This window comes from Cherax quadricarinatus, unplaced genomic scaffold (assembly GCF_038502225.1).
Source record: "Cherax quadricarinatus isolate ZL_2023a unplaced genomic scaffold, ASM3850222v1 Contig617, whole genome shotgun sequence".
NCBI classification, from domain to species: Eukaryota; Metazoa; Arthropoda; class Malacostraca; order Decapoda; family Parastacidae; genus Cherax; species Cherax quadricarinatus.
In genome coordinates this window covers 103,432-117,307 of record NW_027195643.1, presented here as the reverse complement: position 1 = coordinate 117,307, position 13,876 = coordinate 103,432, and the positions used below count along the sequence as shown (strand labels likewise).

Sequence of the window (13,876 nt, the reverse complement as noted above, 5' to 3'; positions counted from 1 at the left end):
AACAAGTGCACAAGGTACAAGTGCACAAGGTCCAACAAGTGCACAAGGTACAAGTGCACAAGGTCCAACAAGTGCACAAGGTCCAACAAGTGCACAAGGTCCAACAAGTGCACAAGGTCCAACAAGTGCACAAGGTCCAACAAGTGCACAAGGTCCAACAAGTGCACAAGGTCCAACAAGTGCACAAGGTCCAACAAGTCGAAAAGATTCAATTCACACACAAGCTTTATTGAGACATTTCATTTGCTCCACATGTGATACACTTCAATAAATCTCGTCTCAGCATATTGTGTCTTTATTTAACAGTTCAATATGATACATGCAAAATAATTTTTAGGAACCTACGCAGAAACATTAGAAGAAGCAAGTAGCATCTTATAATCCAGCTTCTCAGTTTATTGTCCTTCAATATTTATTAGAAGGCAACCTTTTTTATCCAGGCTAGATATGGAGGATTACGAAGGTTGACGTAGAGTCCAGGGTAGTCCTTGTGGCCACAACCATACCCACGAGAGACAACTGCAGCCAAGGTGTAATACCCAGCTGAGTGCAAGCCAACAAGTGGTCCACCTGAGTCACCCTGAGGAAAGTAAAAGATCATACAAGGCTTATAAAAATGAGAATTGGAACAATACGAAAGGAACAATTTATCTTATCTTATGAAAGGTACACACGAAGATTTTCATTTACGTGTGACTTTTATCGTTTATATCTGACGGCGAAATGCCTAGATTTCACACAAAATTCAGATAGGAGTGAATTATTTTTTGACATAATAAAACATCAATTATGTATGAAAGCTGATACGAATCTTATGGGTATGTGAATTATTAGGAAATTCATCCCACCAGAATAATACAGTTGTGGCTGGAATACTTTTAAATTAATTTACAACCATCGTTAGCAACATACTCGTGTTAAAGTAATGGTGAATTTTGCACTTGATTTAGAACAACTATTTGATGTAAGAAATTTAATTATTCATAGCATAAATATCGACCTTAAACTATAAGTAGGGCATTAAAACTGCAATTTAATATTATGACCTGAAAGTAAATTAATAAAATAATATTAAAATCACTGAAAAATTAAAGGAAAAATATAATGCATCATTAAAGGTAAAATATAAATGTAAAAGACGGCATAATCTCACAAACAATATTTGTTAAGAGACATGTTAAGTGTCTCCTGATAGGGGTTTTATTCATATGTACAATGTGCAAATCATAGTGGATTATCATCTTAATCATAACTAAGTGCTAAGCTCATAAGGGTCATAGAGCACAGCAGGGCAGGATGTAATAAAAGGTTTAATATTCTTGATCAGAGATCATTTGTTAAAGAGTATAACAGAAGTAGTGTTTGTAAGGGCGGTGAGGAGTGCTAAAGGAAGAATAATCAGAAGTTGTGCAATCTGTTTCTGCCAAAAAGGCAAAGAGGGAGTCTGTGTCAAAGATGGGTCCGTCAGTGAGGAGGGAAGATAAAGTAAGTGTTTTAGAGTGGTGACGACGTTGGAGGTAAATTCTGTGTGGTCGCTGATAAACGGGACAGTCCAAGAGTGGAATTGGGCGCCTCTCCACGAGATACCCACGAGTGAGACGTGTGTGTCCGATGCAAAGACAGGAAAACGTTGTCTCAAGACCACAGCACTTATGATAAGAAGACCAGGATCCTAAACCTGGACTGATAACAGTGGAATTTGTTATGAATTAATTCAGACCAATGTTGTTGTCAACGGTTGCAAAAGTGCTAAAGATTACAGCAATTAATCTGAGAATGGAATACCTCTGTATAAAACTAGAAGATCATGTACAGATGACAATGCAGGAGAGGTCGGCCTGCTCGTTGCCCTGAGCATCAACATAACCAGGGGCCCAGCAGAAAATTATTTCTTTGTTTTTATTAGAAATGCGGCACAACCAAAGTTGTATACGAAGAACTAGGGGAAGAGACAAATTAAATGTTTGGATAGCTTGTGAATCACTAAAGTAGTCTGACACTACCACAAATGTTGAAGTAGGCCTGCAAGCAATACGGATAACTGCAATGAGAATTGCATACAGTTCAGCTGTCAAAATGACCTCAAACACACTCCGTGAATACAGCTATAAACACGACACCGTCAGAGAATTTAGGACCATCACTGTAAACTGTAAAGGCATGAGAATAAAACTGGTAGTGGTTAAGAAAAAGGGAGCGAGAAACCACTGTAGATACCTGAGCTATAGTGCACGGTAGTGGGTAAGAACAGACACGAACTGTCGGAACCTCACCAGGGGCAAGGGAAAAATTAGATGCTAGATGAACACATGAAGGGGGCAACTGAAGAGAAGTCAAGAGCGATTGAATTCACAGAGAAAAGGGATGGAATAAACAGGGGCAGCGAGCAAATACTGGACCTCTACCTATGTCCGTTTCTACCTTGTATGTAGAAGGGTTGTGAAGGTCATGAGGACCCACAAAATAACTGAGGCAATGAACATAACAGCGATAGTTCAAGGATGAAATATTCTCCTCTGCATGTAGGCTCTCGAAAGGTGAGGAGTGAGTGGGAGTGCGAGGGTCGAAATGAGTGGGACTACCTGTATTTAAATCATGTAGGGGAAGAGAAGTGAGAAGAGCCTCTAACTGATCGCTACAAGAGTGCAGTGAGACCCTTCCCAGAGATGCCACATCTGGAATAGATGATGGCTGAGAAGGAGAAAGATACAAAGAGTAGACTGTATACCACTTGTCCAAGTAGATGTGTAATGCAGTGAAGTATGGGCAAGTATCTATGAATGCTGTATACCTTGGCATACAAGTAGTGCACTTGCATTAAAAGTCCCATCAGGAAAATGATCCGATGAATGCAATTAGATATAGCCCGAGATGGAACGGAAAACACCAGAGCACAAAGTTGGTTCTTGCAGACAAACACAAACAGATCAAAACTGGGAGAACACCTGAAGCTCACTCACATTATTCCTGAGCCCTCTAATATTCCACGGTAAATAAGCCACGATCGGCTAATAGAGCATTACAGTAACATTTTATAGGTGTTGACGGACCAGAAGGGTCAGTAAATTCAACATGCATAGACACTGGGAGCTAGTAAGAAGTGAAGTATTGGGATGGTATGAAGAAAGGTGGTGTGAAGGCGCGGATGGTGAGAATGTTAAGTGTCGAGGAGGGGAGAAGACGAAGAGAGCTTGGCGGCAGAGGGAGAAGGTGTAGTTTGGGTAAAAAGTGGAGAGACAATAGAAGACACCAAGGAAGGGGGAGAAGTGTCTTAGAAGGCAGAAATTTCCTGAGGGACAGGCAAAGGAACAACTGTACTCAAGGGTGCACGAACCTCGAGGCTGAGAGATAGAGAAGAACGTTTGGGAAAGTCATGTGGCTAAGGGGTTGAAGGAGTTTTGGAGGCATGTGTAGATGTAAACCTTGGCGTTGATTTAGATTGGAGGGGTGCGTAGACAATGAAGCATGTAAGTGTGAAGGTGAAGTAGAAACAGAAAGAGATGATGAGCCTCAGAGCCCAGGACCGTAAAAGGGTCGGGCACTGAGTTGACTGCAAAAGGGGCACAGAGACAATTGTGGAATCAGGCACCAGCGAATTCTGAGGACGTCTAGTGGCCCTGAAATAAGAAAGCCATGGAAGTTTCCCTTGGAGGTGGAGATGGGAAATTACCATGGTTTGATTTATGAGAAGCCCTCTTTGTCTTCAAGACAATGGATCTCCCTCTCTCTTAAGCAAATTAAGCATTGGCGAGAATAGGCCGGGTGTGCCTCTTTGCAGTTAAGGCAAGAGGACATGCTACCTCTGACCTGCAACAATTTAGTGTGTGGCCACAGCACCGGCATTTTTCGAAGGTAGGGATTGCCTCCCGCACTTTTCGTCATTGTCCCGCTACATAAACAGATGGTGGCAGTTGAAGGATCAGGGAATACTGACATGGGTCGATCCTAGGTCCGGTGCTATTTCTTGTGTACATGAATGACATAATGGAAGGAATAGATTCAGAAGTGTCACTATTCGCTGATATGAAACTGATGAGGAGAATACAAGCGGACGAGGATCAGTTTAAATTACTAGGGGATTGGGACACACTACAAGTCTGGTCCGACAAATGGCTCCTGGAGTTTAACCACAGTAGGTGAAAGGTCATGAAGATTGGGGAAGGAGACAGAAGACCACAGACGGCATACAGGTTAGGGAATCAAAGGCTGCAAACGTTACATAAAGAAAAGGATATTGGGGTAAGCATTATAACAATCATATCCCATGAGGCACACATCAGTCAATTAACTGCTGCAGCATATGGGCCCTTGGCAAACCTGAGATTAGCATTTAGACATCTGAGTAAAGAGTCATTCACGACATTGTACACCGTGTATGTCAGGCCTATACTGGAGTATGCAACACCAGTATGGAGCCCTCACCTAGTCAAACACATCACGAAACTTGAGAAAGTGCAAAAATTTGCAACACGATTAGTTCCGGAGCTGAGGGGTATGTCTTATAAGGAGAGGTTAAGGGAACTCAACCTGATGACACTAGAGGATAGGAGGGATAGGGGGGGACACGATGTTAACGTACAAAATACTGAGAGGAATTAACAAGGTGGAAAGGGTTCAAATGTTTCAGAGATAGGATACAGGAACAAGGGGCCACAGTTGGAAGCTGAAAACCAAATGAGTCATAAGGGTGTTAAGAAGCATTTCTTTAGCATTAGATTGTCAGGAAGTGGAATAATCTGGAGAGTAAAGTAATGGAAGCAAGTTCCATACATAGCTTAAAGAAGAGGTATGATGAAGCTCACCGAGCAGGGAGAGAGTGAATAAGTATCGGCCAGAGAAGAGGATGGGCGAGGAGCTATGACTCGACCTGTGCAACTACATATAGGTGAGCACATATAGGTGAGTACACACACACACACACACACACACACACACACACACACACACACACACACACAGAAGTGTCCCTGTTTGCAGATGATGTGAAGTTAATGAGGAGAATTAAATCTGATGAGGACCAGGCAGGACTTCAAAGAGACCTGGACAGACTGGACACCTGGTCCAGCAAATGGCTTTTCGAATTTAATCTTGCCAAATGCAAAGTCATGAAGATAGGGGAAGGGCACAGAAGACCACAGACAGAGTATAGGCTAGGTGGCCAAAGACTGCAAACCTCACTCAAGGAGAAAGATCTTGGGGTGAGTATAACACCGAGCATGTCTCCGGAAGCACACATCAATCAGATAACTGCTGCAGCATATGGGCGCCTGGCAAACCTGAGAACAGCATTCCGATACCTTAGTAAGGAATCGTTCAAGACACTGTACACCGTGTATGTCAGGCCCATACTGGAGTATGCAGCACCTGTTTGGAACCCGCATTGATAAAGCACGTCAAGAAACTAGAGGAAGTACAAAGGTTTGCGACAAGGTTAGTTCCAGAGCTAAGGGGAATGTCCTATGAAGAAAGATTAAGGGAAATCGGCCTGACGACACTGGAGGACAGGAGGGTCAGGGGAGACATGATAACGACATATAAAATACTGCGTGGAATAGACAAGGTGGACAAGGACAGGATGTTCCAGGGAGGGGACACAGAAACAAGAGGCCACAATTGGAAATTGAAGACACAAATGAGTCAGAGAGATATTAGGAAGTATTTCTTCAGTCAGAGTTGTAAGGCAGTGGAATAGCCTAGAAAATGACGTAGTGGAGGCAGGAACCATACACAGTTTTAAGACGAGGTTTGATAACGCTCATGGAGCGGGGAGAGAGAGGGCCTAGTAGCAACCGGTGAAGAGGCGGGGCCAGGAGCTAAGACTCGCCCTCTGCAACCACAAATAGGTGAGTACACACACACACACACACACACACACACACAACACACACCACACACACACACACACACACACAAGAAGTATAGAAGGCAAAGGACCCAGGAGAATAAGAAGAGCAGTCATAGCACCAGAAGTTAATATGCTGAGCTAAGAAGGGGGGCCGATGAACAATTCGAAAATGACATATTGCGGGGCTTTGTTTACTGGCATTAATATCTGTTGTCCTGGAGCGGAGGCCAATAACTGCCCCTCCACTCCAGAAGTGTTTTCAGTTGGTGTGGGATTTCTGTCATTTCTTCCCAGTGATTTTTTCCTTCCTGGCACTAAAAAACTTTCTTCTCTGGAAAGGTTTGGCTTCCCATTTTTGTTTCCCATGGTCAGGGTGATCTGTATCTTCTTGTCCCTTGACGGTATATGTTGTAGCATTGTCTTTCATGAACTGACGAGTGACACATTTTGGGGTGAAATAAGTTGCAAGAGGAAGAGCTGCACCCTCCTGTTGTCATGTGGGTGCAGCATTTTTTGGGATAGTTAAAGGTGCATGTCCCACCTGTTCTTCCAGATACACCATGACTGCAGAAACCAAAGGCATAGAATCTGCATAGATTGGATTTTTGTTTGCCAGAATTTTTTGTGGGTGTTTCCTACTGGAGCATTTTTTCTTTCCCCACTGCCTACAGCCCCTGTATGGACATCAGTGCTTCCACCAGTTTTTACTGGTAATATGTCAAAACTATTTCCTGAGACATCAACCCCTTGTGCTCCATCTCCAGCAGTATTGCTACTTTATACCTTTGGAAATTGTATAACATTGTCTTTACCTGTGTCATCACCAGGGCCACTATCTCCATTTGGTGCACTGTCTTCAAAGACAACACCAGCCCCATCTGGTGCACTATCCTCCAGGACAACACTAGCCCCATCTGGTGTACTGTTCTCCAGGGTAACACCCACACTCTCTGGTGCACTGCCCTCCAAGACAGCTGCATCCGACCCACTCATTTTATTTTCCCAGCAGTTATACAAGGCTGTCGTGTTTTCTAAGAAGGAAATTTTGTTAGCGTTCTTGTATTTTAATAAAGATATAATTTTCTCCAACAGGTGTATCTCACTTGGGCAGAGCCAAAGACAATTTCCTGAATTTATATTAATAGTGATTACTGGTTTAAAGTTCCTGCATGACCCATGGGACCATTTATCACAGAGATTGTATGCAATCCAAGCATGACTACACTTGTAACTCTTTCTGTAAACTGCACAGATATTTCATGATGGTGGTCATTTCCAACTCCTGGCACACTTGGCAACTCTTCTACTTAGCTAATTGAAAGGTCTACTAAAGGTATTTAGCTTTCATTGTTTGAACAGTTTTTCTGAGTAAGCTGGCTAGGATAAGCTTACCTTAAGAAAAAGAATTTTGCTTTATATGTTGGTATATATACTGTAGTTTGATATACATGAATTTTATATAATATAGTTTCAATCGTATACAACAATCTTTCTTCCTGGTGCACTTGAACAGTTCTCCTGGGTAGGATGGATAATAAGCCTACTATCAAAGTATTTTGTTTTATATGTTGTATAGATACTGTAGCTGGATAATATATATATATATATATATATATATATATATATATATATATATATATATATATATATATATATATATTACATAAATAACACTGATCTCTGGCTGAAGGAGACTCGAAACTACGAACCTTGGAACAAGGTACGCAGTGCTTTACCAATCTACCCACACTGGACCAATAATACCTTGGAGTCCAGCTTGCGCTAGACGTTGATCCAAGGCTGCCAGCTTTCAGGGAGAAGGCTTACAACTTTTCATCTCATCCCCTGCATGCATCAGCCTTACTATCGTAGGTTCGAGTCTCCTTCAGCCAGAGATCAGTGTTTGTGTATATTTCGCCTGCTCTTGGGAATTCCTTGCACACACACACACACACACACACACACACATATATACATATATATGTGTATTAGTAATTATTAATACTTTCATTATCACAAACTTTCCTCGTGGTACACTTAAACAGTTTTCCTAGGCTGGCTCGGTATAAATCTACGATTAAAGTATTTTGTTTTAAATGCCAGAATATATACTGTAGCTTGATATATATAGTTTTATGGATTATTCATAGCTTCAGTATCCCATGCAACAAACGTTCCTCCAGGTATACCTGAACAGTTCTGGTAATCCTGAACAGTTCTCCTGGTATACCTGGAAAGTTCTCCTGGTATACCTGAACAGTTCTCCTGGTATACCTGAACAGTTCTCCTGGTATACCTGAACAGTTCTCCTGGTATACCTGAACAGTTCTCCTGGTATACCTGAACAGTTCTGGTAATCCTGAACAGTTCTCCTGGTATACCTGGACAGTTCTCCTGGTATACCTGGACAGTTCTCCTGGTATACCTGGACAGTTCTCCTGGTATACCTGGACAGTTCTCCTGGTATACCTGGACAGTTCTCCTGGTATACCTGGACAGTTCTCCTGGTATACCTGGACAGTTCTCCTGGTATACCTGGACAGTTCTCCTGGTATACCTGGACAGTTCTCCTGGTATACCTGGACAGTTCTCCTGGTATACCTGGACAGTTCTCCTGGTATACCAGGTAGGGTAAAGGTCTACTATAAAAACATTTTGTTTTATATGTTGGTATATATACTGTAGTTTAATATATATACTTTTATAGACTGTAAAGATATTATTACTGTTTGACTTGCATGTTTGGTGAACTGGTGACTGGTGGCAGCTTCTACTGCGTACTGGAGGAAGTTCGTGACCTCTAGCAACCTTTTAAACAGCCTGAGGTTTTGGGCACTTACAGATCACTATTTAACTTTCCTAGCTTTTTTCCACCTCCACCTCATCAAATGCTATTTGATCACTTTTGTTAGCTATGGTAGGGCGACTGGTGAAGAAAGATTACTGGAAGAATATCTGCTTTCCGTTGTGTATATTGCGACCACTGCTGCCAACTACACAAGTTTTACCTATTTCCACAAGTAACTATACTTCTCGTATTTCAATAAATAATAATTTTCTAATTCTCGTCACTCCAGCACACTAAGTACCATTTTGTTACTGTTATTAGCTATGGTAACACTGGTGAAATGGTTTTTGGATGATAAATGGTCTTATGTTGTGTACGTTGCGTTCAATGACAACTCTACACTGTTGTGTATGTTGCATTCATTAGCAGCTCTACAGTGTTGTTGTGTATGTTGCGTTCACTGATAACTCTACACTGTTTATCGTATTTCTACAAGACTGAACACTTCGTATTTCCTAAAGATTGTGCAACTTCTCGTATTTCAAAAAAAAATTTTACTCAGTGGTATTACTAGACTATACGTCAGGTACACTAGCCTATACGTCAGGTACACTAGCCTATACGTCAGGTACACTAGCCTATACGTCAGGTACACTAGCCTATACGTCAGGTACACTAGCCTATACGTCAGGTACACTAGCCTATACGTCAGGTACACTAGCAGGTTTAGGAAGATTATTAATACGAGCTGACCTGTGTAGTATCAGTGGTATCACTAGACTATACGTCAGGTACACTAGCAGGATTAGGAAGATTATTAATACGAGCTGACCTGTGTAGTATCAGTGGTATCACTGGACTATACGTCAGGTACACTAGCAGGTTTAGGAAGATTATTAATACGAGCTGACCTGTGTAGTATCAGTGGTATCACTAGACTATACGTCAGGTACACTAGCAGGTTTAGGAAGATTATTAATACAAGCTGACCTGTGTTGTATCAATGGTATCACTAGACTATACGTCTGGTACACTAGCAGGTTTAGGAAGATTATTAATACAAGCTGACCTGTATGGTATCAATGGTATCACTAGATTATACGTCTGGTACACCAGCAGGTTTAGGAAGATTATTAATACGAGTTGACCTGCGTAGTAGGATCCTGGGGACTGCTGGCAGCTGTTTACAACTGTACTTACAATAGCGGGTTGCAATACAAAGAGAGCCTCTATTATGCCTTGGCATTATAGGCCAACTTAACATTACTGGCTTACAGACTACTTACCACTAAGGATTATATCATAGTTGTACAGTAGGATAGTAATTATTTCATAGTTGTACAGTAGATTATTAATTATAAGTGAATCAAAATTTGTGTAAGACAAAAGATATATTCATATTTTCGAAAATGCTTTTTGTGAAAACAATGATTCAATTATATTCCTGTCAACAATGGATAAAAGGTTCAAAGTGATTGTTGAAGTTATGATGTGGGAGTACATAGGTGAGTTATGTGTGTACTGAGTATTTAGCATTTAGTCTAGGGTGATTAAGTGGCTTTTGAGAAGAGTCTTAAATTGATTTTCAGACTGGGTTACTTTAATATCTTCTGGTAATGAATTCTATATTTTGAGGCCCTTTATGTGCATAGAGTTTTTACACAGTGTGATATGGACACGAGGTATATCAAATAGAGAACTGTGTCTTGTGTTGTGGTCATGTGTCCTGTTTAGGTTGGTGAGGAGAAGTTTGAGTGGAGGGTTTATATTTGTGTGTATTGTTCTTGGGGGCTTTAGGTGATTAAAATTTTATCCCCAACCCAACAAAAAAAGGATTGGGGGGAAGGGGTAACAGTACAGGGGAGATTAAATTGTAAAAAGAGCCCCTTTTATCTTTTGATAGATGTCACAGTTTTGGAGATTTTCGGGGATTTGTTGAAAAATTTTGGAATTTAAAAATTGTCAAGGTGGATACCTGGAATTTTCCCCTCTGTGAGTCTTGTGACTGGATCCATTTATTTGGTTATGTTAATTTTGGATCATTTGCAGTTTGTTTCCAAACTAAAATGAATGGTTTTACGTTTTCAGGTTTTTAAATTAACATCCAGGAAAGATATTTTCTGAAATTTTTGGCATTGACTGTGTTAAAAGGGGGATTGTTTTGGGTGGGAAAAAATATGAAAAATTAACTGCAAAAAAAAGGGTTTAAAAAAAGTTGTGATTTTCGGTGATTTTGATAAAATTTTTAAAAGGGAGGAGGGTCCGGTTTTTTTCCCTTGGGGGTTTCCCACTGTGTTTGGGTTGGGGGAAGAGTTTGACCATTTGCATACACAATTGAGTTCTGTTATTTGGGGGTATGATTTTTGGAAGGGGGGAGTCCTTTCTGAAAACACAGTGCATTATTTGGGAGTACAGCAGTTCATGGCCGATAGATCAAAAGTTTTATGTATATCAGTGAAAAGGGCCCATAAATTCTTTTTCTTTAGGGGTGCGGTATAATTAGTTCTAGCATTTTATAAAAAGATCTTTTGTACCATTATTCCTGAATTAAAAAAAAGGGTTTTAAATTGTTGTGGAGACGAGGGGGAATAGATCCTCAGAATTAATTTTTTTCAAAGATTTTGGGGAGCATTTGGGGTAAGTTAGATATTGGTTTTGTTATTAAAGTAAAAGGGGTCCCCTTTTATTGTGGATCAAGTGACCCTCCCCTTTTTTGAGGATTGCTAAAGGAAAATTTTAAATTTGGTTTTGTTAAAGACCCGGCCAATTTGGGCCAAACGGCATTTTTGGAAAACCCCTGTTCCCGGGGGTTTTTATGAAAATTTTTTTAAGGGTGTTTTGATGAGCAAAATTTGGGTATGGGTTTTGGGAGGAATAGCGGGTTTTTTAAAAAAAACCCAGGGGAAACCTAACCTAGGTTTGCTTTTGGTTTTTTTGTTCACTAGTTTTTTTCCATGGTGGAGAAAAAAAACATTAAGTCTTTTCCCTCCCCCCCAAGGTATGAGTGGGGGTTCATCTTTTTTGTTATTTGTTTTTTTTTGGATAATTTTTTAGTTCCAAAAATTTTCAGATATTTCTGTTTTTTTTTTCCCCTTTTGGTGTTACATAATTTTAATTTTCAAATAAAATTTTTTAGACCCCTTATCAGATTAGGTGCTGAGAGTAACTTTTTAAAATTCTTTTTTTTTGGGGCCATTCATACTTTTTTTTCATATTTGTGAAAAGGGAAGGGTTTTTGATGATGTTTTGGGTTACCCGGGGGATTATTCCCCCCTTTTGGCTGGGACCCGTTTAGTTTTGGGGAAACTTGAAAGAGGTTTTTTTAAAAAATTATTTATACTTTCCATTCAATCTGTATATGTTTTTGGGTTTCTTTTTGGGAATCGATGTTTTCATATTCCCATAATGGTGTTAAAAATGTTCAAATTTAATTTAAGGGTTACTTTAGTAATTTTTGGGCTTTTCCCCTTTTTTGGGAAAAATTGAAGGGCTAAAAAATTTCATTTTATGCCCCTGATTTTGGGGATTGGTTTTCCAGATGGGCCCAAATAAGAGATCCCTTGGGCCCGGGGATTTTTGTAGGTTTAGATATTGCTGGAGCAACAGGAAGTTCCCGTGTTTGTGAATTGGTTTACTTGGGTCCGGTCGTGGATGTTTTATGTTGAAATTCCTGTTAGTGGGTGGTTTTTTTCCCATGTGTCTGGTAATCATGTTTCCAAATTTTTCTACCAAAGTGGAAAAATTTTGACGGGGCATTTAAAAGGTTTTTGGGGTTTTTTTTGCAGGTTTTTTGATTTAAATTTCCATGAATATTCCCCATTGCCCCTTTTAAAAAGATTTATTGATACATTAAATTTTTTTGAAACATATATTCCTCCTTTGCGGGTTTTTTTTCCAATTTTACCATTTGGGGAATTATAACATTCAAAAATGGGTTTAAGCCGGGGTTTCGGAGTGTGATGTTTATTTTGGGAAATAAATTGGAATTGAGAAGCTGTGGGGTTTTAACATAATTTTTTCCCTAAATGACCCGACATTGTAAAGAAAAATTTTATGTTTTTTTAAAAACAATAAAAATTTTTTAATAATTTTAATTTCCCCAAAGGGGCGGGCCTTTTCCCTTTTATGTCCTACCTCCCCTCCCACCCCTTTTCCACCATCACCCTTTTTTTCCTTTTCCCATTTTTACCAAAGTTTAAACAAAGAAGAAGTCTTTTTGGTCGGGCTGATAATAATTACAGTTGTTTTTGATTCATGAAATTTCTTTTGGAAATTTTTCACCAAAACTTTAGGAAATCGGATCAAACACTAGGGCCCCATTGCCATATACGTTGTACAACCATGAAACACTATTACCGGGGAGATTTTTTTCCTCCAAATTTTGTTCAAAGTTATTTTTTTTGGGACACAGCCCCCTAGGCCTATAGGGGCCGGGGGTTCAAAAAGGAGATAAGGGGGTTGGAAGATATACACACTTTTTGGGATGGTAACAATATATTGCGGGTGTGAAAAAGGGGAGCCCAACCTGCCGTGTTTTGGCCGGTAAAAGGCTTAACCCTTCCCACGACTTTGATAACCTTGTAACGATGAAAAGCAGGGAGGAAACCCTTTTTGGCTGGCTGGGCTGGATGGTGTGGGGTTTGACCTTGGGGTTTCTTTTGCCTCAGTTCTCGGTTTATGTTATTGCAAACTTTATTTTTTTGGTTCCAGGGAACTATTTTTTCTGGTTTAAGTCTGTTGGCCAGTGAACTTCATTTTCCCCGGGAAATTTTAAAAGTTTCCAGAGAAGGACAAATGGGACTGCAGAGGTCTAAGAGGTAAGAGGCTGCCAAACTCACTCATGGATAAGGATCTTGGGGAGAGCATCATACCGAACACATCTCCTGAGGCGCACATCAACCAAATAACTGCTGCAGCATACTGGCACCAGGCAAACCTGAGAATAGCGTTTCGACATCTAAGTCAGGAGTCATTCATGACACTGTACACCATGTACAACAGGCCTATATTGTAGTATGCAGAATCAGCATGGAACCCACAGCGGGTCAAGCACGTCAAGAAATTAGAGAAAGTGCAAAAGTTTGCAACAAGACTAGTCCCAGAGCTAAGGTGTTTCTCCTTTGAAGACAAATTAAGGGAACTCAACCTGACAACACTGGAGGACAGGAAGGATAGGGGAGGACATGATAACAATATAAAAAATATTGAGAGCAATTGACAAGGTGGATAGTGACAGAATTTTT

The 13,876-nt window shown here is 40.3% G+C and overlaps 1 protein-coding gene across 1 annotated transcript in view; it reads right to left on the bottom strand.

The window, feature by feature from the left end:
• Positions 1-279: 279 nt before the first annotated feature.
• The window catches only part of LOC138851440 (venom protease-like), a 95,108-nt gene continuing 81,511 nt past the window's right edge, over positions 280-13,876 (bottom strand). Inside the window, exon 6 of the mRNA XM_070080573.1 lies at positions 280-580. Within this exon, the coding sequence (XP_069936674.1) occupies positions 416-580 (165 nt within the window). The 3' untranslated portion in view covers positions 280-415. The remainder of the gene's footprint in view (positions 581-13,876) is intronic.